The sequence below is a fragment of the Anolis sagrei genome, chromosome 3 (genome assembly GCF_037176765.1).
Source record: "Anolis sagrei isolate rAnoSag1 chromosome 3, rAnoSag1.mat, whole genome shotgun sequence".
NCBI lineage: Eukaryota > Metazoa > Chordata > Lepidosauria > Squamata > Dactyloidae > Anolis > Anolis sagrei.
The window spans coordinates 160,380,678-160,406,149 of record NC_090023.1 but is presented as its reverse complement, the minus strand read 5'-3'; the positions used below and the strand labels follow the sequence as shown (position 1 = coordinate 160,406,149).

At 39.0% G+C, this 25,472-nt stretch overlaps 1 protein-coding gene across 1 annotated transcript in view; it reads right to left on the bottom strand.

Moving 5' to 3' along the window:
- Positions 1–25,084, bottom strand: part of WAPL (WAPL cohesin release factor) — a 67,109-nt gene extending 42,025 nt beyond the window's left edge. Inside the window, exons 1-3 of the mRNA XM_060768971.2 lie at positions 24,607–25,084; positions 13,442–13,962; positions 2,597–3,634 (exon numbers count right to left, since the gene is read on the bottom strand). Coding sequence (XP_060624954.2) covers positions 2,597–3,634; positions 13,442–13,940 — 1,537 coding nt within the window. The 5' untranslated portion in view covers positions 13,941–13,962; positions 24,607–25,084. The remainder of the gene's footprint in view (positions 1–2,596; positions 3,635–13,441; positions 13,963–24,606) is intronic.
- Between the last annotated feature and the right edge of the window lie 388 nt (positions 25,085–25,472).

Below are 25,472 nucleotides of genomic sequence, written 5' to 3'. Positions count from 1 at the left end.
AATTTCATTTGCAAGGCAATACACCCACCTCTTGCTACACAGAATATGTAACTAAAAGAACAGACATTCCATTTTGCAATCTCCTCCTAGGAAGGGGAATTCACTTCTGGAAGTTATCATGGGGGAAAGGTGTCTCCACTGAAGCTTTATCTCTAATTCTTGATTCCACACACAACAAGCCAAAATTTTCAAAAATCAAATCATTACAGGGACAGAAAGTAAGGTGAGATATTCTGAACAGAGTCACAGACAGCATAACAAACACTACAGGGGTGCGAAGACCTAGGCTATCCAAAGCTTTTGTGTGTATGTGTGCGCACACATGTACACACACACACATATATCTGGAGTTACACTTCATAAATGTACATGATCTGACTTACATACAAATTGAACTTAAGAAGAAACCTGCAGAACCTATTTTGTTTGTAAGTTGGGGGCTACCTGTATACTATAAAAAGGTAAAGGTTTCCCCATGACATTAAGTCTAGTCATGTCCGACTCTGGGGGGTGATGCTCATCTCCCTTTCTAAGCCAAAGAGCCAGAGTTGTCCATAGATGCCTCCAATGTCATGTGGCCGGCATGACTGCATGGAGCGCCATTATAGTCCTGTATACAGTACTCAAAACTGTGTCCACTCAAAATTAACACTGTTAACCAGAAAACAGCATATTAACAAGTATAGTAGGGAGACTAAAGTAGATGCTGCTAACCCACTTTTAACACTCCATTTTGTACACTACTTGCTACTAATATAGACATCGATCAACAGCATATATATATATATGCAAACACATGCAAACCCTTCAAATACCATCTTCAGCAAATACAAATAGATCAGCTTAGGATAGGAGTATTTTATCTGCTCAGCAATAGAGGCCATTTCTCTAGCACTTAGCAAGAAAATTGAGGAGGGTGAGATGGAAACTGGACAGAATGTTCCCCATCATTTTCCAATCATTCAATTATTCATTTCTTCATATTTACCACTAGAAACTTTTAAAACCCCTCAGTACCTTGGTGTTTTTCCAGAAATGCAGAGGCAGTTACTAAGACAGAAGATTTTTTTTTCTTTAGATTTCCAAGATAGCCTGAGACACAGTACAATGCAATTACATTGTTGTAATATTATAATAACACTGTATAACAGGCATGGGCTTTTTTTTTTTTGCCTTGTGAGCCTGACAGAGAGGGCCGGGCCAGGAGGGAGAGGGCCTGTGAGAAGGTATGGCAGGAGGGGGTGGAGTATTGGGCGGGTCATCCTCAGGTTGTCCCACTGGCATAAAGATGAGACTGCTCGCTCCATCTTTATGTTGGGAGGAAAACGAGACATGCGGCGACTGCCCAATCCTCCTCCCCCGATCTTCGAGCTGTCCTCTCTGCATTATGCCAGGAGGAAGGCAAGAAAGGCGACATTCAAGAACACTCCGGAGGGCTCTAAGCAGCTATGTGCCTTCCTCGGGCCGTCCTCTCAGCAAAAGGACAGGGCCTCTTGCACTATTCTTATGCTGGGAGAAGAACAAGACATGTGGTGGCTTAACATGCTCTAGAAGACTCTAGCTGCTGTGTGCCTTCCCCTTCCTGCATAAGGATGTAGCAGGCCATTGTGTCCTTAGGCTGAGAGGACAGAGAAAATGAGGAGGGTCTGAAGTAAGCACCCCAGGGCCGAATCTAGCCTCCCGAGCCTTAGTTTGCCCATTCCTGCTGTATATCCTAAATTTGGATCAGATTTTGGTCAGTAAGGAGTTCTCTAACTTACCCAATTTCCTCATTTGAATTTAACAGAAATTACACAAGGCTGCTATGGAATTTAGTCATCTTTTAAAATATTATAACATCTTAAGAACTTGAAACACTTCATATTCCATGCACTCTGCAGTTGTTATTAGGTCGGTGATGTTCCATCTTCTCTGGCCTTTTTCTAAGAGTTTAACTTTTAACTAATTAGGCACTTTTCCTGATATATTCCAAACTGTTCTTGTAGGACATCCTGCAGAACATTTTGCTACAGTCTTTCAATGAATATCTTATAGAGTTTCAACCACTTAAAACATAGTTCGTGGAAGCCACAAAAACTAAGATTCTGGAGTATAACAACTAATTTTAAGTAAGTAATGCACAATTAAACAGGAAATAACTCTTTCAAACCAGGAACAGAATTTTTTAAATTTTTGTTACGTAGTGCAATATGGGATTAAAAGAACTTGTATCACTTCTTACTTGTAATTATCTGGGGGGAGGGCGGATAGAAATCCCATTAGGCTACTGTGATACACAGGCCCCCTTAATATTTTGCTGTCCAATGTGGACAAAATATGTTCTTGGAATGCAGCATCAATAAAATCTGTTTCGCTATTTGTAATGTGAGAATCGTTCTGAAATCAGACTAGTTTCTGCCTGACCAGGGCTTTTAAAACAACCTGAAAAGAAAAACTGCAGTTGACACACAGAGTGCGGATAAGAAAAACATGACACTGTCTACATAATAAATGCGAGTTTCTTAAGCTATATTTCCCAATGATGGGACTACATATTTTATCAACTATCAATGCAACTCTAGTAAGTTATGAAACAGATATATCAAACTAACATTACCTGGATTACTGCTTGATTGGCTATCTTGTGAATAGTTCTCACTTCCATCAGAACTGGACTGAAGTGATGATGAGGGTGGTGCTATTCTGCTTCTTTTCTTATTAACTTTCCTTTCTATTTGCCGGTCTTCATCATCATCCTCACTTTCACTTAAATCATCAAAACCAAAATACTTAATTTTATAGTTTGAACTTCCAGAGGTTCTAGATCCACCTTCACCACCCCCTCCTTCATCACTGTCATCAAACCCAAAGAATTCCAATTTGACATCTTTTTTGGATTTGGTATTGCTAGGTCGAAATCTAGTTGTTGTCTTGGTTGTTGCCATGTCAGCTTTCTTTCTGAGACGTCCTGCTTCTCCCAGATCAGTAGGTGCAGCTGTGGCAAATTCATCAATACGATCCATTGTATCTTGTATTGTAACATTACAAACAGATAAGCATGATGGGTGAAGAACAGTGTAATCTCTAGTCCTTCCAACTGTCCCTCTAAAACTGGTCCCGCTACTTAAAGCAACTTTTCTTACTGGGTTCACGCCATCAGTATTTGAATCACTGTTTGCTTTGGCTAGAGGCTGAAGAGTGCCATCCAGTAGCTTATCAAAATTTGTCATTCCCTGTGATTTTTTGTTTGATCTACAGTATGTCCGACAATTACTTGACCTGAGAACAGTTTGCATCACTTCTTCACTAATGGTTTCCTTTGGAGTCTCAATTTCTTTGACTAGATCTTCATCCTTGTTTTTTACTTCTGAAAGTGGTTCATCATCAAAACCTAGTAAATATTCTCCTCTCCGGGTATCATCATTTTCATCTTCCCATCCATATAAGCCAGCTACGAATGATTCTTTAGTATGTGATGCTTCTGATAGTGAGTCTTTCTTCCCAATATGGGAGTCCCAAGAAACATGAGATTCCTTAACTTCAAAATTGTACCCAGAGATTTCTGCTATTCCAGCATTAATTGTATTATTGTCATCAGCATTCTTGTAGATGAAGTGACTGTTCTCATTATCTTCAGTAAAATTTTGCACTGTATCTATAAAACAAACAAACAACAGAATGAGTACAGAAATATAATACACTGAGATCTCCAGCTTAACAACACTTTTCATCTACAGAAATGAAAGCAGAGGTCTAATAACAGGCTCTGTATGTGTGTCTTAATAAGACACTGATTTGATACTAAAAATGCAATGCTTTTGTACTGCCACTAAAGATAAAGCCACTCTTTAGGACAAAGAATACAACATGCACATGTGCAAAACTATACAGGCAACTAACACATCAGGAAATACAGCCACGACATAGCTCTGGTTTTTCTACAAAAAGTGAAACACGAATTTACATAAAGTAATATACCATATATAGGCTGGTTAATTATTTTTGTTACTGTAACTTTATCCACATTTACTATACTATAATTAATGGCCTGTTAGCTGAATGTACATCAAGATGAAATAAAATATATTGTTGAGATGCATTAGATACAACTTTGCATATGACTGCTCTTAATAAATAAACAAATACATTTGTGTAGTATCACAGTTAATGGTGGTGAAAAATTAACATTCCATATTCCTTTCTTAGGATTGTTGCTACAATTGACTTTAAGAATTATTTTCTTCATACAACAAAGTTTAAGTTGAAGCAATTTAACTGAGGAACTAACAAAATCCAATTTCCTTTCAAACACATGTAAAGCAATTTGAAAAAAAGAGTTGCAATTCAAAGAGAACACCATGTACATTTTATTGCTTAAACATATTTACAAGACACATTGACACGTGACTGCTTCCATATAAATAATATAAAGGTAAAAAGACTAAAAAAGAAGAGGATTATTTTGAAACAATTACTACAAGTGCTGAAATAGAATATGAAACAGAGTTATTATCTCAAATGTCAATGGATGAGGCAATTTACAACAAAGCCAACAAAGTTTATGTATGTGAGCACTCCACTATGTTATGTGGTTTCCAGGCTGTATTGCCATGTTCTAGCTGCATCTTCTGACGTTTCGCCTGCACCTGTGGCTGGCACCCTCAGAGGGTCCTCAGTATCTTCAGCATCAAACTAGAAACTTCAGTATCTAAATGTAAGTGTAAAAGACAATTTCCTATCCAGTTCACATAATCCAATTAGACTGTTACAGGAGTTAACTACAGTAATCCCCCTCCATTTGTGGTTTTGATTTTTATGAATTTGATTATTCACTGATCTGATTTAAGCCATTCTAACTAGGAATTTCCCGGTCAACTTTCTTATCATACTGGAGGACCCAGTGATTTCTATATTCCTCACTACAAATCTCTGAAATCTCCAACGTGATTCTATGTCCAGCTTCCAGTAGAACAGTGGTTCTCAACCTAGGGTCCCCAAATGTTTTTGGCCTACAAATCCCATAAATCCCAACCAGTTTACCAGCTGTTAGGATTCCTGGAAGTTGAGGGCCAAAAACATCTGGGGACCCCAGGTTGAGAACCACTGCAGTAGAAGTTGATCATAGCAGTAAAACTATAGTACTTACACTGGCCCATGAATAAGTCCATCAAAGTTGTTAGGTTGTGCTTTTGACTAAATGTCTAGACTTATAAATGAGTAGATCAGATAGAAAATCATTTTTTCCATAAATCTTTCATCTTCCCAGTTAGGGAAGCTGATGGCAAGTAAAGGAATCTCTGTGAAATAAGGGATTGCGAGAAGCTTGAGGAATAGGCAAGGCCAAGGCATGATTCATAGTAGGCTTTATGGGGAATCCTAGCAGTCTGATTTAAATATGGGGAGCAGAATCCTTCCTCCTCAGTTTACAGCACTTTGAGATGTTTTGCATCAAGGTGAATGGAAGCTTCACGTCTACATCTATCATCACTGATTATCCAATTTATCTCTTTGCATTGCTAGTACTATAAACAGAAATGTCACATTAATACTCAACAATTCAGCTGGTAGAACACTTTGAAAGTATCCATTAAGAATTGCTGCTGCAACTTGATACTATGGTGCGTTTTGGCCACTTCCAGCCACTTTGATCAAATCTGCCCCTTTAGAAACCTTTGCTATGCCTAGCTGCTGCTGTAATCTTCATGTAAACTTTGCATAACCTTCCATCTAGAATCCTCCCAACAGTTATTCTTAACAGTATCCATGCCATAACAAGTTTTTACAAGCATGTTTGCTGGGTATTTCATGGAATGGTCAACAAAAGTAACATTAATATACAGTAGTATATATTTCATTTATACAACTTCCAACCTTCAACTTGCATAAATAGCACATTTCTACTAGCACAACAGGATTCTGTTCTGCTCTATTCTACCTGTTGCCTTCCGTGCTGCCTACAATCTGTTCAAGAGTTTTCTAGCGTACCAGCATACAGTCTAAAGAAATGCCGTGAAGTTCTGGGTGTGGACAAATTATACTTCTCTTGGTTCCTTTGACAGAATGGTTTTAATCAGCAGAATTACTGTCAGGCTTAAGGAAATTGTTGGAAAAGTAAACATGTATGCTTTTATTACATTTATACACCAACAATGACTGGAAAGTCAATGTAAGAATCCAGAACTATTATCTAGATTCAGGGCATAAAAGAAAGTGTAGAGCCTCTCAAAAGTGTTTTGAGCAATTCAAGCCAGAGACTAGAAATAGGACTGAAAATGGTTGATAGGACAAGTGCTTACAGAGCTCTCTCATGTTCAAGGATAACATCCAAGTGCAGGGGTCCTCAAACTTTTTAAACAGAGGCCCAGGTCACATTCCATCAAACTGTTGCAGGGCCAGATTATAATTTGAAAACAAAAATGAATGAATTCCTATGCACAGTGCACATATCTTATTTGTAGTGCAAAACACACTTAAAAACAGTATAATAATTAAAATGAAGAACGATTTTAACAAATATAAACTTATTAGTATTTCAATGGGAAAGTGGACCTGCTTTTGGCTGATGAGATAGGATTGTTGTTGTGTGCTTTCAAGTCGTTTCAGAATTAGGTTGACCCTGAGTGAGGGCCAAGTAAATGACCTTGGAGGGCCATATCCGCCCCCCGGGCCTTAGTTTGAGGACTTCTGTCCAAATGTAAGGCAAACATCTCAGGTGTCAGAGGCTGAAGAACATGAACACATTTCCCTAGCTCTCCCATTTTGAGTACACTGATATTGCTTTATGTCTCTCTGCCCCTTTTAAGCTAAACTATTGACCTCAATTAAGACATAAAATATCCTGAAATTCTGGAGCATTTTGTAGAAGGGATAATCAACCTGTACATCATTACCACAAAAAAAAAAAACCAACAAAAAAAAAACGGAGAGCAAGAAACACTTTTTTTTTCATTTGTTTTCCCTGAGCTTTCACATCTTAAGCAATTAAGATTGCATTACCAGTATTGAGGAAATATTCAAATAATTAATGGCTTCACTTAAGGCAGTAAAACGTCTCAGGCCAGCCCCTCATTCTACAGTTCTAAAAGTCTACCTTAAACAATATCTGATTATAAAAAAAAAACACAACACAATTTATGACAGAACGGAATGTGATGTATCTGCACTCAGAGGAAAGAGGCAAGACATTCATGAATTAAATGTGAGGTTACATAAAGAGAAATATACTAAACACAGAGAGAAGTCTAGTTTGATCACCTTTCATCTTTTGTTTATCATGGTATTTGAAAGCCATACATGGCATTAGAATGAACTGTAAGAGTATACTTGGTCAAATAAAATGTGGTGTGTAGTTATCAATCATGTGGTTATAGGAAGCTCACAAGCAAAACACAAGGCCAACAGCATCTTCTTTCTCTTGTTCCTCAACAACTTGTGCACAGGTGTGTTATCCCTATTAGTGAAAGTAATATATATATATATATATATATATATATATATATATATACACACACACACACACACACACACATACATACATACATACATACACCATGCATAGAAGCTCAATGAATTATACTAATTCCCTTCGAGGTTTACCAAGATAACAGTAATCACTAGACACTCTATGGAAATAAATTCTAAACTTTAACTATATGCTGCATAAAATAGGGCTTTCTTTTTTCTATCCTGAACTGCCCGCCATTCAACATTCAGAGATGGTCTTGCTTTTAGGATTATGACAAAAAACAACAACCACCCAAACTAGTTCTTTTCCATTTTTTTCAACCTGCCTAATTTTTTATCTATACGATTCCTGATCTTTTCTCACTTTTGAAAGCTTCAACTATGTTCATATTTTTCATGTTTCATGTATTATATTATATTTAGTCAGTAGAGTTCAAGGTTTTGTCAGAAGGTAAACATTACATAAACACTTCCCAGCTTCCAATCAGTACTGCACACATCTAAGCCACAAGGCATAATGAAAGTCACCTAGCATTTCTTAAAAACCGAGCCTAGATATTCAGCAAAGCTCCATTTTTTTCCACTGCCAGAAATATTAATGTGAGATACCTTTGAAAAAGAAAACCTACAAGTAATGTTGCTATTCAATCTGAAAATGATAAGCACTAGACAGTGTTGGCTACTGGAGACCAGGGTTCGACTCAATGCTTGGCCGTGAAAACTACTGTGTGGCAAGTCACACTCTTTCAACTTCAAAGGAAGATAAATGCAAACATCTTCTGACCAAATTTTGCAAAGAAAACCCTGCAATAGGTTCACATCAAGCTTGCCATAGGTTGAGAAGTCTAGACACACAATAACATGGCAACAGTCTATTCATAACTCACACGAAAAGTATTCACATAGAGCCATTATTACATACATGCAGACCCCAAGTTAGAAACAAGATGGGTACTGGAGGTGTGCTCTTAAATTGAATTTGTTTATAAGGTAAATTTTTGAACTTCAGATAGCATAGGGGTTAGCACTCCTATGATGTTTGTTTTGCTGTCTGTGCCCCTATTTCGATGATTTTTACCTCACTTTCTGTTCCTGTGATATTTAGATTTTGAAAAATGTAGCTTGTTGTGGAAGCAAGAATTAGTGATAAAACGTCAGTAGAGACACCTTTTCCCCATAACTCTTCCAGGAGTGAAATTCCTTTCCTAGGGGCAGATTTCTCTCCTTCCTGTTGTCTCAATCCCATTCTTAACTAGGAGTTGTCTGTAGGTTGGGAAGTTTGTAACTCAGGGACTGCCTGTATGGTCTAAGCCACAGTGTAGTACAACATAAATGAACATAATAAAACTCACGGCCACTCTTCCTGAATTCAGTTCTGAAGAATCTATTTCTGCTTTGCATCTATAGTTTAAAGGTGTCTGAACTGACAGTTTTGTACAACAGTAAAATTTTCTGAATTACTCCTGAATTACTCCTCACTGTTTAGGAGGAAGAGTATATATACTTAAGGGACTGAAATTATGCAGACTGCTAGATGCTGCTGGAAGTCCCAACATTCCTGAATATTGGCCAAGTTGGTTAAGAGTTGCGTCGAACTGGAATTTAACTGGATTAGAGACGTCATGATTCCCAATGCAAAGCTAGATACTTATTTGGTACGATGTGTAAATGGACTTAAGCTGTAATTTAGTGTGTCAGGCAAATGCAACTCTTAATGGGCAAAATGTCCTTCTTTTTCATTATAATTCATCACTACTGGTTAGAAAGAGAGTAGAACAGTACTAAGAACGCCAAAAGTTACCCTAGATGTGTGAAATGTAAATCGCCGAGGGTATTAATATCTGAAGTCAAGGTCCACAGATATCCAACCATCCATTTAAGAAAAAATTAAGGTAACAATTTCCTAAATTACAACTACAAAATGCCAGCGCCAGAAATACCACTTAATTATATAAACTTACATGTACAATTAATTTTATTATTTATGAAGACACATGTCTAATGATAGTACACTTGTTATGTCATGAAGAATTCCAGGAATTGAAATGAGCATTGCTGTGTGGGATTTCATCTGAATACACCAGAAATTTGATTGACTTTTCTTCCATTCACAAACAGATGGATTTTGCTAATGAATATTATTACTGCCTATGATGTGCATCTGTAGTTTTCTTCCATTGTAACTAAATCTATTGTTCATCTTTTGCACACAAGAGTCTCAGAAATATATGATATTAAACAAAAAGATATGTAAGTCAGAAGATCAATATAACACCTATAAGTTGCATATCACACCACTAAGCAAAACTACAGAATCATATGAAAGCAAAACCTCTATTTTCTCTGCTTCTGCATGAACAAGAACTATGGGGAATCCTAGAATTCATTCACAGTTAAAATATAGAGGTTTCAAGTGACCCTTAGAGCTATAAAAAAAAACCCAGGAAGTATGAGTTTGCATGTTATACGAATTAAATTGTATTTCTGAATGCATTGCTTCTTCTATATCAGTGTTTCTCAACCTGGAGGTCGGGACCCCTGGAGGGGTCGTGAGGGGTGTTATAGGGGTCGCCAAAGACCATCAGAAAACACAGTATGGGAAGTTTGGTGGGGTTCAGAATGCTCTTCGATTGTAGGTGAACTATACATCCCAGTAACTACAACGAAGAAATGTCAATGCTTATCTTGCCCAAACTCCACCAGTGTCCACATTTGGGCAGATTAAGTATCTGTGCCAAGTTTGGTCCAGACCCATCACTGTTTGAGTCCACAGTGCTTTCTGGATGGAGGTGAACTACAACTCCAAAACTCAAGGTCAATGCCCACCAAACCCTCCAGCGTTTTCTGTTGGTCATGGAAGTTCTGTGTGCCAAGTTTGGTTCAATTCCATCATTGGTGGAGTTCAGAAGGTTCTTTGATTGTAAATGAACTATAAATCCCAGCAACTACAACTCCCAAATGACAAAATCAATCCCCCCCCCTCAACCCCACCAGTATTCAAACTTGGGTGTATTGAATATTTGTGCCAAATTTGGTCCAGTAAATGAAAATACATCAGATATTTACATTACAATTGATATCAGTAGCAAAATGACAGTTATGAAGTAGCAATGAAAATGACTTTGTGGTTGGGGGTCACCACAACATGAGGAACTCTATTAAGGGGTCGTGGCAATAGGAAGGTTGAGAACCACTGTTCTATATGCAGAATGGTTCTTCAAATTTCTAAAGGTCTATACAGGTGTTATCATAAGAAAGAAACTAGTTGTAACTCAAAACCATATTGTACTACTCAAAAAATTTATGTATAAAAATAATAAACTAAATGCATTACATTTATCATAATTAAGTAGGAAGTGTTTTTAAACTATTCTAGGAATAGATTATATTTTGGAAAGTTGACTTAAATTTTTCCAACAATTTACTAAGTTTTAACTTTTACATTGAGTGTGCAAACGTTCAATATTCTTATAAAGACTGCTATAATAAAACTGTAACACAATTTTCGTTTCTGGGTTCTAAATATCATTTCCTAATTAGATATATCATAAAACATGGAAAAAGTTTATTAAACTGCAAAACCTTTACCTTTGTAGGACATTTTGCTCTAGTTTTTCAATAAATATCTCATTGAGTCTCAACCGATTCAACATAGTTTGGGGGCAGCCACAAAAAGAGCTTCTGGAGTATAACTACTTTCAAAGTAAGTGCTGCACAATTTAAACATAAATGGCACTTTCAAACTAGGATCATAATTATTTTCAAATTTTGTTACATAGTATAGTGCATTTAAAATGCTTTATACAAGCATTATATATAAATGCCAGATATTTAAATGTATGTTGTGTTCTATGCTGCAAATGAAACAAACTCATATTTGCAAATATACAGTAATCAAGAGCAAAGGACTGACTACCCTGTGGTAAAGATAACGCTCTTAACATCATATCATTTCTGAAATATTTTCCAAACATTTCAAATAAGAAGAAAAGGCTTATATCAGATTTACTAGTAATACATTTTTTTTCAAAGCATGTGCCTTTGTGTTGCTAAAACAGCACTATCCACATATGAGGGAAGTGCCAGAAGGCTTAAAGAAGGGATCCCCAAAGTAAGGCCCATGGGCCAGGTGCGGCCTTCCAAGGATATTTACCCAGCCCCAGGCCTAAACTTTATACTTTGGTTTGCCCTAAGTCTGAAATGATTTGAATGCACACATCAACAACAATCCTAATTAACTTATCTCATGACCCAAAAGTAGGCCCACACTTTTCCCATTGGAATACTTGTAAGTTTATGTTGGTTAAAATTCTTCTTCATTTGAAATATTGTATTGTTCTTTCGGGGGGTTTTTGTGTGTGTGTGTGTGTGTTTTGTTTTGTTTTGCTTTTTTGCACTACAAATAAGATATGTGCAGCGTACATAAGAATTCGTTCAGGCTTTTCTCATGAACGTGAACCAGCCCTCTGCTGAAAAAGTTTGAGGACCCCTGGCTTAGAATAACCCAAAGGTCTGCAGCAGTTTTAATAAAAAGTAAAGACAGTGGGAGACAACTTATGAAACAAACAAAAGCTGAGTTTTCTGGATGTAGTGGGGAGAGAGAACTAGAAAACTATATAGGAAGATGGTGTTTTCTTGAGAATCACAATATTGTTTAGAAAATTCTACATATTGGTTGAGCACTCCTTTTCTTGAATTCCAAAAACTGAAATACTCCAAAATCCAAAATTGTTCATACGGGTTGGTGAGTCAGTGACACCTTTACTTTTTGATAGTTGAATGCTTAATTTGGCAACCAAAATGTATTCCCATCCATCTCCAAAATGATGATGGAGACACAACTTTATTCCATAGCTTCAGAAGTCCACAAATGTTAGATCTCAAATTAATCATGGCTTTTCATTACTATGGGAATTATCTTATATTTATAAAACTGTGTGTTGTCTTATCTTTTCTTCAATGTCTTAAAGGAATCACCTGATAGTTTGTGACGATTTATAATTTCCAACAAACTATATTAAGAGGATTAGTCTGTTACAGTCAAGTTGTCCATGCAGTTAGATGTCTAGATAATTAGGGATATACTATCTGTATTGCACTATTAGTAATAACACGTTTGAGCAGATTTAAATTTTAAATCATCACAAGAAACGAATTCCCGAAATCATGTTCACGTTGAAAGCAAAGCTCTAATCACCTATAAAGTCTCACAAATATCTGTTCTGAGCAACATACAGTCAGCCCTCCACATTTACAGATTTCATTTTTGTGGGTTTGACTATAACAGATTTAATTAATATATACTCTAGGAATCTCTAAGTCTTCCAGCACAACTCTATAATCAAATTCCAGGCTGAGAAATCATAAAATCATAGAATCAAAGAGTTGGAAGAGACCTCATGGGCCATCCAGTCCAACCCCCTGACAAGCAGGAATATTGCATTCAAATCACCCCTGACAGATGGCCATCCAGCCTCTGTTTAAAAGCTTCCAAAGGAGCCTCCCCCACACTCCGGGGCAGAGAGTTCCACTGCTGAACGGCTCTCACAGTCAGGAAGTTCTTCCTCATGTTCAGATGGAATCTCCTCTCTTGTAGTTTGAAGCCATTGTTCCACGTCCTAGTCTCCCATGTTGGATCTTTTACTCACTAAATAGGATTTATCTATAAAGCACCTAGTTGTTTTAGGTGGTCTATGAACAATAAATCCAAAATATTATGTCCCAACTCAGAAATACTCAATTCTATTTTACCCATAAAACCCTGTTTTATTTTTTTAAAATACTACTTGTTGTTTTAGTATTAAGATGGTCATTAGATTCAGACAAAGTGAAAAGAAATTTGACCAAACAAAAAAATACAAACAGAAGACATTTCCCAAAGTCTCCTCCCTACCCCAAACAACCAGGTCATGGAGAAACATGAGCAGTGGGTCAGAAACAAGTAACTGAATCTAGTTAAGATATTAACTCTCAACATGACTATATTATCCAACCATACCTGCAATTACAGGAAAAGCACTGCTGCTTTTGATTTCACCATCATCCATTTTTCTATTCGAGTTCTTCTCTTTGAAGCTGTGTACTATATTACCCAAAGACACACATTTGATAGACAACACATCTTCATTGATTGGCTGAATAATTTTGCTATTAGATTCAAGTGCAGAAGTGAAGTCTCCAGAGTGAGATGCTTCAACAGACTCCAACTGAGAGGATCCTTTAGCTTGTGACACATTCTTTGAAGATACTGGCAGAGATTCTTCATCGCTGTCAAATCCAAATGGATCTTCTATTATTTCCTCTTCTAATTTGGGTTTTTTAGGAACTTCAGAAATGTCTGGCTTGATGTTGGGCCTCTTCTGTCCTAGCTTGGCCATAAAGGTAGTTTCTCCCCATTTTGTACTAAGAGTGGTCCGTTTGTTGGAAAAAACTTCATCAAACTTTGAACTGCCATTGCCCCCTTTCCTGCTGTATGTCTTCCCAAACCTGGATGTCATTTTGACTCCTGTTTCATATTCTCTGTTGAAAGAAAAAAAAAACATTTTAGAATATATACAAGAAAAGATCAAAATATAACAGCAAGCAGAAATTACTTTCTAATAATGATTACAGTTGTTTGATATCCTCCAAGTTATAAATTGTGCCAAAGCAGGGTAGTTTCTAAAAAGATTGCAAGTTTTACAGCATGCTAACCTATTCTCTCTAAAGAGTGAATGATACCGATGCTGTTCTGTGGCAACACCTTGACCACAGCCTACTTAGGAACGAGGGATCCAAATCATCAACCACACTTCCCTAGTACCAAAAAAGAGAAAAACCAATTCAAACTGACCACAACTGAGGATGCATTTACACTATAGAATTAATGCACTTTGACACCAATTTAACTAACATGGCTCAATGCTATGGAAACCTGGGATTTGTAGTTTGATAAAGCATCAGAGCTTTTTGGCAGAGACAGCTAAAGTTCTTATAAAGTTACAATTCTCCTGATTCCATTGCACTGAGCCATGGTAGTTAAAGTAGTTTTAAACTGCATTAATTCTATAATGTAGATGCACTCTAAGATGACAAGAACTCTCCCAGCACACATACACTGAGAGGAAATAAATGCTTAAAAACTCACAAATAACCTTTACAACAGGGGTCCTCAAACTAAGGCCCGGGGGCCGGATGCGGCCCTCCAAGGTCATTTACCTGGCCCTTGCTCAGGGTCAACCTAAGTCTGAAACGACTTGAACGCACACAACAACGACAAAAATCCTATTTCATGAGCCAAAAGCAGGGCCACACTTACCATTGAGATACTAATAAGTTTATATTTGTTAAAATTCTTTTTCATTTTAATTATTGTATTGTTTTTAAGTGATTTTTGCACTACAAATAAGATATGTAGTATGCATAGGAATTCATTCATGTTTTTTTCAAATTATAATCTGGCCCTCTAACATTTTGAGGAACTGTGACCTGGCTCTCTGTTTAAAAAGTTTGTGGACCCCTGCTTTACAAGATTCAGGCTGACCCCATTAGAACTGAAACAACCTCAGATTCCATGGCAAAAAGAAAGTATGTTTTCCACATACATTGCTATATGAAAGAAACTACTTAAATACTTGGCTTATCAGAAACTGAAATAGAAAAAAAAAACCAATAGCCTTACAAGTTATGATTCCCCATTCCAGATAAGCAGGTTTACTTTGAAAAGCAACACTGACAATATTAAATATTAATACAAAGGATGGGTTTTTTTAAAGAAAAATAAATCAAAGCCATGACAAATGAACAGACTATACTATTACAGGGAAATAATCAGCATATGAAACCTCAGTTAAATCTATAAGCTTTAAAATATGTGATAAAACCATGTAAAGTTGCAAAAACTTTTTTTAAGTATTTAGAATGAATATCTGATTTAGTAATATAACTGCTTATTGCCAGAAAGGACCTAGATGTTGCCATATGCCAAAGTTGCTTTATGCATAGCAAGACATAATTCAATATATATATGTCTATATTTTCACCTGACTTCAAAAAAATCTGAACAATTGAATATACCAACACATATGTATCCAAAAAGAATATATATGTACATAATTTAAGATATTAAAGATAATGAGTTTCATATTGTTTTTAGCATTAACTTTTCTTTTTGCACTCGACTCCGAGAAATATATTTGTTTACATTTATTTCTCATCTTATTTGTGAGGAAAAATAAAATCAAATAACATTTTTACAAAATACAAGTTGAATCAATGATTTGAAATAACCACAAACACTTCAAAGCACTATGTTACAGCGTGTAAAACACACAACTGAATACTGGTGGGTCATGAAGAGGAAGCCAGAAATTTCATTAAGTGGAAACTATGAAAAAAATTCCTTACAAACTAAAAATTCTGCTTTTCTTTGTAGTGTACCTAGCCAAGCATATTTTACTATCAGTGTAGGATAAACCCTCTCAATACATGTCCTGTGCTAAAAATTGAATTAAGTAAACAGTAATCTTTATTAAAAGATTTTTTGGGTCTGGATATTTTTAAAGTTTGTTTTTTAAAATAAGAGCCCCTACCATTTTGCAATTAATATTTGATAGAAAAGCACAAATATTAGCAAACATTGGGTTGTTGTAGGTTTTTTCAGGCTATATGACCATGTTCTAGAGCAGTGGTTCTCAACCTGTGGGTCCCCAGGTGTTTTGGCCTACAATTCCCAGAAATCCCAGCCAGTTTACCAGCTGTTAGGAATTCTGGGAGTTGAAGGTCAAAACATTTGGGGACCCACAGGTTGAGAACCACTGTTCTAGAGGAATTTTCTCCTGACGTTTCACCTCCATCTATGGCAAGCATCCTCAGAGGTAGCGAAGTCTGTTGGAACTAGAAAAATAGGGTTTATATATCTGTGGAATGACCAGGGTGAGACAAAGAACTCTTGTCTGCTGGAGCTAGGTGTGAATGTTTCAACTGACCACCTTGATTAGCATTTGATGGCCTGGCAGTTTTTTGGTGTGGCTTCTTAGTGCAACCCAGTGATTCCGGCCATGAAAGCCTTCGGCAATACATAGTATAAACACTCTTTATATATCTGCAGATTAACTGCAGTATTTAACAAAAGAACAGAAAAAGTTCAGTCTATTAACAGACTACTATGAACACACTTCTTTTCGAACATAACATGTTAATGAAACTGGTAAAGTGTCATCCCACTGACATCAACAATTCTGTACTGATGTAGCTTACCAATATAATTTTGAGATGTGTGTGCATGTATATGCCTTCAAGTTTCCTGCTGACTTATTTTCATAGGCAAGGAATACTCAGGTAGTTTGTCATTTCCTTTCTATCACACTTGGTATTCACTGGTGGTCTCCCACAGTTTGAAAAAATATTACTTGCCAAGGGAAAAAAATTAAATCACTTGGATGCACTCATTTTCAGAGCTTTTTATCTTTGTAAAAATATACAACATTGTTTATTTGAAGATTAGCTTGCTTATAACCCTATATTGCATTCTCCCAACAATCTAGCCTAACTAAGTTTCACGTATGCATATCAGCTTGAGGTTACAAGTGAACATATTCTGAAGATGTTAAAAATACTATTCATTTTGAAATGCAAGGAATATAGCACTTACATGCAGGACTCAATATACAAAGCTTCATGCTAAAAAAAATTCCCCAGAAGTGTTTGTGGGCCTTCTGACAGCTTTGGTTTGCTTCGACATCATATACAGGAAGTTCCCAAGTTACAAACAGCCTAATTACTGACAACTCATAGTTAAGAACAGGTGTGAGACAACAGGAAGTGAGAGAAATCTACCCGTTCGAAGGGAAATTCACTCCTGAAAGAGTGGCCATGGTGAAAAGGTGTCATCTGAAGCTTTCTCACCAATCTGTCTCCACAAAACCCAAAGTTTTCAAAATCGAGTTATCACAGGGACAGAAAGGGAGGAGAAATCTTCTGAACAGGACACAGACAGTAAAACAGGGTATTAACCCTTCCCTCTGCTATCCAAATCTTGTGTGTGTGTATGTGCATAACTTGGGGGCTACCTGTATAGTCAAAACATAGGTTGATTCTCTATTCCCCGTAGTTTAATGCATCCATGAAGCTCTTGGAACATATCCCACATTGATCTTACTGTAACTTTTCATTTGCACTTCTTGTGTAAATGTTTTAAATTTACAGTTTCCTTTTCAATCTAACTCTTCCATGCTGCTGGCCACAGAGGCTACAGCAACATTCTAGAATTAACTCAGTTTGACCCAACTTTTAACTGTTATGGTCCAATAATATAAAATCATGGCAGTTGTAATGGTAAAAGGTGTGTAGCCATCTTTGTGAAATAATGCTGATACGTCACCAAACAACAACTTCCAGGACTGTATTGCATTAAGCCACAGAAGTTTAAATGGTGTCAAACTCCTTTTTTCTTGGTTTTTAGGCCCGTTCCTGGCATTATTTGGGGAGCTGATTCAGAAAATTGCATTGGATAGACCACATCAGCACTAGTTTCTTATACATGGTAATCATGGTTTTCTATGGGCTAGCAAATGGTGACTTATATGGTATATGTATTGTATCTCAAAAATTAGTGTTTATAGGGAATCAGCAGATCAGCCATGCTGAGATGCAGGTCTAACATTTGAGGCACCAAAATTGGCCAGTGTTATCAAGTGAAACTAGGGGGTGAAAGACCATTAAAGTGGTTACACCATGCTTGAATTAATGATATTATACTTAGACGCTTTACTTAAATCCTGTAATGAGAGTTGATTCCACCTGATCAGTCATTTTAAAGTGAGCATGCCTTGGGTATGTTAATAATTTATTTTCTAGCACTGCTCCTACCTAGTGGCCTGTGGGAATACCTGAATCATTGATGGGTTTATAATGGCAGGAAATAGGAGGAATATGAAGCCAATAATCTAGAACAGGGTTGGTCAAAATCATTGTCATTGAGAGCCAGAGCAGGCTTACAGTTGCCTTCAAGGGGCCGTTAAATCCACGATGGAGAATCCGTGCACACAAGAGGGTCATCTATATACAGGGTGTTGGTAAAATATTTTTATCATTTAAAAATGGTAAATGGTAAAGAGAATCTACAGATACCCTGTATATTTTTTTACATAGTGGTCAGTGCTCTTTAGTTCTTACCGACTTTGGGTCCCTGGATGTTATTGAAGGATAATTCACATCACTTTTTATTACCTGCCATGAGGACTAGGGACAATGGAAATTGCAATCCAACAGCACTTGAGGCTGGGAGGTTGGGGAAAGATTAAAGGACATTTTAAAGTCAGATATCACATCCACATGCTTATATCTAAATTCAAAGCCCACTATCCTACTAGAATCATACAATAATACAGTTGGAAGAGACCACGTGGGCCATCTAGTACAACCCCCTTCTCATGAACGAAAAGCACAATCAAATTTCCTCTGTCAGATGGTCATGCAGCCTCTGTTTAAAAGCTTCCAGGGAAGCAGATTCTGGGGCAGAGAGCTGCACTGCTGAATAGCTCTTATGGTTAGGAAGTTCTTCCTAATGTTCAGGTAGAATCTCTGTTCTTGTATTTTGAACCCATTGTCCGAGTCCTTGTTTCCAGGGCAGCAGAAAACAAGTCTGCCCCATCTTCCTTATGGCATCTTTTCACATATTTATACATGGGCATCATGTCTCCTCTCAACCTTCCCTTCTGCAGACTAAACATGCCGAGTTCATAAAGATGGTCTTCATGCCCAGTTCTTTAAGATGTTCCTCATGGGGCATGGTCTCCAGACCTTTCATCATTTCAGTTTCTTCTGGACACCTTCCAGCTTGTCTGTTACTAAACAAAACAAACTGCAGCCTTCCAGATGTTACTGGATCACAACTTTCATCAGCTCTAAACATGTATCTGATGATGATGAATACAGGAGTTGTAGTCCAGCATCTGGAGGGCCAGAGAAAGTGGCATGGCAGGCTGGATTCGGCCCACAATCCATGAGTTTGACACATGTGATCCGGATTTTTAACAAAAAAAGAAAAAAACCTATGCTAATGTTAGATCTGGGCACTTTCCTCCACTGGAACTAGAAAGAGCCAAGAGATAAGCACAGAAACTACATCCGATCTGGGGGGTCTCCCTGAACAATGAGGAAGTGGGGAGAGGCACTTTCCTTTGCTAGACTTCTAAGAACAAAAACAAAACAAAAAGCCCAGGTCAGATTTGAAATGAGTGACTCCAGGAGAAACGTCACATCAAGAGGCGAGAGAGGCCTGGGCTCTTACAAGTCAACGCCTCTTGCCCTAGATTACGATCCCCCTGATCCTGCCGAGCTCCAACCTGGAATCAACTCTTTCCACAAGAGCCCAGTGGAAAAGGAAATGAAGTAAAGAGGAGGGGAGAAAAAGGGGAACAAGGGGGTTCTCTAGGGCCACTTCCACACAGCTGTATAAAATCCACACTGAACTGGGTTATATAGCAGGTCGGACTCAGATAACCCAGTTGAAAGCAGATATTGTGGGATTTTCTGCCTTGATATTCTGTGTTATATGGTTGTATAGAAGGTCCCTAGGAGGGCAAGCAATTACCTCAACCCTTCCCTTCCTTTCAAGTTAACCCCAAGGAAAGTGCACAGCCATCTCTCACAATTCTCTCAGCACGTTCCTTTCAGAAGTCACCAAAAAGGAGGCCCGATCACCAAGGGTCCTTCCACACAACCATATAACTCAGAATATCAAGGCAGATAATCCACAATATCTACCTTGAAGTGGGTTGTCTGAGGCCCCTTTGACACAGCTGAATAAAATCCCACATTTTCTACTTTGAACTGGAATATATGGTAGTGTGGACTAAGCGCTCTTCCAGATAGCCCCTTATCCCAGGATCTGATCCCAGGTATTCTATTTATCCCTAATTATCTGGCAGTGCTGACTCATATATAACAGTTTAAAGCAGAAAACCTGGGATGAGATCCTGGGATATAGGGGCTATCTGGAAGGGCCCTCAGATAACCCGGTTCAAAGACGATATTGTTGGATTTTCTGCCTTGATATTCTGGGTTATACTTACTTACTTAGGGGATCCCTCATTGGACGAGTAGGATAGTCTTCCATGATTAGTATTCTTTTGGATCTGTAGATGGCTGGGTTCTGGGTTATATGGCTGTGTGGAAGGGCCCTGAGTCCACACTGCAATATTTTGGTCGTGTCAGGAGTGGCTCCTGGTGTGAGAGAATTGGCCGTCTGCATGGACGTTGTCCAGGGGACGCCTGGATGATTTGATGTTTTTATCATCCTTGTGGGACGCTTCTCTCATGTCCCCGCATGAGGAGCTGGAGCTGATAGAGGGAGCTTATCCGCTTCTCCCCGGATTTGAACCTGTGACCTGTGGGTCTTCAGTCCTGCCGGCACAGGGGTTTAACCCACTGCACCACCAGGGGCTCCACACTGCAATATAATCCAGTTCAACATGGATTTTAGACAACTGTGTGGAAGGAGCCTAACTAAGTCACCAAGGAGGACACAGAAAGGCCTTGAAATGATCCAATCAGGAAAGGGGGGGGGGGGGGGGGACAAAAGCAACACCCCCTTCAAACTCCCAGCCTCGTGCTCCTGCTTTCTGACATAGTCACATAGGCCCCTTCTACACTGCCACTGTTTTTGCATTACAAATAAGATATGTGTCACCCGACTTTGGAACACCCTCCCCAAGGACATCAGACAAGCCCCTACATTGGCAATCTTTAGGAAGAGTTTGAAGACCTGGCTGTTCCGGTGTGCCTTTCCAGAATAGGAAACCCTAGCATTATGTCCCAGAAGCACTTTATCAGAGATTTAAGATCATCTGCACATCGCACTCACCCTAAATCCTATATTTCACCTGTCATACTCAGCACTTTTAATCTGTACCCATTACATTTGGCCCGGCCCTAGTTTTATTGTGCTATGATGTATTGCTTTTGTTTACTGTTTTGCTTAATTTTTTGATTTGCTTTATAATGTTATGTGTATTATTATTATGTTGTTGTTTTTATTGAGGCCTTGGCCTTTGTAAGCCGCATCGAGTCCTTCAGGAGATGCTAGCAGGGTACAAATAAAGTTAATAATAATAATAATAATAATAAGTCTTGGGTTCACCTTGCTTGCTAAGGGTTAGCTAACCTTTTCATATAATAAATTACTAAATGTTGGTGATAGCAAAGAAAACAGTAAATATCACTGTGCGAACTCTACATCATAAACCAAGATCATACTGTAACACAGTGGTTCTCAACCTTCCTAATGCCACAACCCCTTAATACAGTTCCTTATGTTGTGGTGACCCCCTCAACCATCACATTATTTTTGTTGCGACTTCACAACTGTAATTGTGCTCTTATTATGAATTGTAATGTAAACATCTGATATGCAGGATATATTTGCATTCGCTGGACCAAACTGGGCACAAATATCCAATAATACAACCAAATTTGAATACTGGTGGGGTTGTGGTGAGGATTGATTTTGTCATTTGGGAGTTGTAGTTGCTGGGATTTATAGTTCACCTCCAATCAAAGAGCATTCTGAAATCCACCAACAACGGAATTGAACCAAATTTGGAACACAGACCTCCCTTGACCAACAGAAAATATGGGAAGGGTTTGCTGGGCATTAACCTTGAGTTTTGGAGTTGTAGTTTACCTACATACAGAAAGCACTGTGGACTCAAACAATGATGGATCTGGACCAAACTTGGCACAAATACTCAATATGTCCAAATGTGAACACTGGTGGAGTTTGGGGAATATAGACCTTGACATTTGGGAGTTGTAGTTGTTGGGATTTATAGTTTACCTCCAATCAGAGTATTATGTTCTCCACCAAGAATAGAATTGGGCCAAACTTCCCACACAGAACCCCCATGACCAACAGAAAATACTATGTTTTCTGATGGTCTTTGGCAACCACTCTGATACTCCCTCGTGACCCCCAGGGGGGTCCCGACCCCCAGGTTGAGAAACACTGCTGTAACATATAATTTTCCTTCATGCAATACTCACTACAGTGCCTGTCAATATGTAAACTCGAGGAATTACGTATATTAATAATTACTATGCAATATTATTTTCCAAACTAAAATATATAAATCCTACAGTCAACAAAGTAGTCCTTGGGGTACAAATAAAGTTAATAATAATAATAATGTGCAGTGTGCATAGGAATTCATTCATGTTTTGTTTTTTTCAAATTATAATCTGGCCCTCCAACAGTTTGAGGGACTGTGACCTGGCCCTCTGTTTAAAAAGTTTGCGGACCCCTGATCTAGATTATCAAATCAGATAAAGTGGATTATATGAGTCTACACTGGTAGTTCAAAGCATCCATACATCTGGATATTGTATGGAAGTAGAAGAGGCCGGAGAGGCTTCCTATAATCTAGATCAGGGGTCCCCAAACTAAGGCCCGGGGGCCGAATGCGGCCCTCCAAGGTCATTTACCTGGCCCTTGCTTAGGGTCAAATGAAGTCTGAAATGACTTGAAAGCACACAACAACAACAACAACCCTATCTCATCAGCCAAAAGCAGGCCCACACTTCCCATTGAAATACTAATCAATTTATATTTGTTTAAATTATTCATTTTAATTATTGTATTATTTTTAAGTGGTTTTTGCATTACAAATATGTGCAGTGGGCACAGGAATTCATTCATGTTTTGTTTTTTTCAAATTATAATCCGGCCTTCCAACAATTTGAGGGACTGTGACCTGGCCCTCTGTTTAAAAAGTTTGAGGACCCCTGATCTAGATTATCAAATCAGATAAAGTGGATTATATGAGTCTACACTGGCATACAATAGGCAGTCCAAAGAAGACAATCTGGATATTGTACGGCAGTGTAGAAGAGGCCGGAGAGGTTTCCTATAATCTAGGTCAGGGGTCCCCAAACTAAGGCCCGGGAAAGGTCATTTACCTGGCCCTTGCTTAGGGTCAATCTAAGTCTGAAATGACTTGAAAGCACACAACAACAATCCTATCTCATCAGCCAAAAGCAGGCCCACACATCCATGCAACCTGGCCCTCTGTTTAAAAAGTTTGTGGACCCCTGATCTAGATTATCAAATCAAATAGTGGATTATATGAGTCTACACTGGCATATAATAGGTAGTTCAAAGCAGACAATCTGGATATTGTATAGCAGTGTAGATGACTCCGGAGAGGTTTCCTATAATCTAGATCAGGGTGAATTGTTCTTCATTTTAATTATTGTATTGTTTTTAAGTGGTTTTTGCATTACAAATATGTGCAGTGGGCATAGGAATTCATTCATTTTTTTTCTTTCAAATTATAATCCGGCCCTCCAACAGTTTGAGGGACTGTGACCTGGCCCTCTGTTTAAAAAGTTTGAGGACCCCTGATCTAGATTATCAAATCAGATAAAGTGGATTATATGAGTCTACACTGGCATATAATAGGTAGTTCAAAGCAGACAATCTGGATATTGTATAGCAGTGTAGATGAGTCCGGAGAGGTTTCCTATAATCTAGATCAGGGGTCCCCAAACTAAGGCCCGGGGGTCGAATGCGGCCCTCCAAGGTCATTTACCTGGCCCTCGCTTAGGGTCAAACAAAGTCTGAAATGACTTGAAAGCACACAACAACAACAATCCTATCTCATCAGCCAAAAGCAGGCCCACACATCCCATTAGAATACTAATCAATTTATATTTGTTAAAATTGTTCTTCATTTTAATTATTGTATTGTTTTAAGTGGTTTTTGCATTACAAATATGTGCAGTGGGCATAGGAATTCATTCATGTTTTGTTTTTCAAATTATAATCCGGCCTTCTAACAGTTTGAGGGATTGTGGCCTGGCCCTCTGTTTAAAAAGTTTGAGGACCCCTGATCTAGATTATCAAATCAGATAAAGTGGATTATATGAGTCTACACTGGTAGTTCAAGGCAGACAATCTGGATATTGTATGGCAGTGTAGAAGAGGCCGGAGAGGCGTCCTAGGCCCGAGCCTTTCATAAGACAGTATTTGTTGGGGGGGGGGGGAGTCTGGGCCTCCCTCTGAGGCCGAGAGAGTGTCGTTTGCGTAAGAGCGTGAAAGACAGTCGTCTCTTGCCTCCCAAAGCAAGGCAAGGCCTGAGGAAGTTGGCTGGGCCTCTCCCCGCTCCTCTGCCTCACAGGACTTACCTCAGCAAGGCCCAGTGACGCGAAGGAGGAAATTATGAGGTTTGTTTTTCAAAAAAGGGAAGAAGTGAGCAAGGAAGGCCGCCTTGAGGAGGAAGAGGAGGAGGAGGAGAGGGCCCGGCCTGGCGCGCACGTCACTCTCGGGGCGCCTCCGCCGCCTTCCCCCTTCCTTGCTCGCTCGCCGTCTTCGGGCGACGCCCCCGGGCCTGGGCTGCTCCTTCTCCGCGTGAAGGCGCCGGCGTCGAGGCCTCCCGGCAGAGTCTGCGGCCTCCTCCTTCGCCGCCTCCTTCGCCGCCGCTTCCTGGGAGCCGCCGGGACGGTGTCGACTACTCCTGCAACAGGGCCCTGGACCATCTCTCCGCCATTGGCCCCCCGCTTTCGCCTGCCTGCCTGCTTTCCTGCCTGCCTTCCTTCCGTCACTGCGCCTCACACACTCGGCCTCGCTCGCCGTCGCCGCCGCGGCCAATCGCAGCCCGCCTTACTCAACCGACGAGCCGGGCCGCAGCGCGCATGCGCCGCCGGCCGTTGGGCGCGCATGCGCAGAACGCGCGGCACAGAAAAAAGTTGATCGGATTTGGTTTCTTCTTCCCTTTCGGAGTCTCTTCTGCTTTATGGCCCTAGTCGCCGCCTTGGCAGCTTCCCTGCCTTTGTATTCTTCCATGTGGGACGTATAGCTTTGATTTATTGTCGAAGGTTTTCATGGCCGGAATCACTGGGTTGTTGTAGGTTTTTTCGGGCTATATGGCCATGTGGCATTTTCTCCTGACGTTTCGCCTGCATCTATGGCAAGCATCCTCACAGGTAGTGAGGTCTGTTGGAACTAGGAAAAAGGGTTTATATATCTGTGGAATGAGACAAAGGACTCTTGT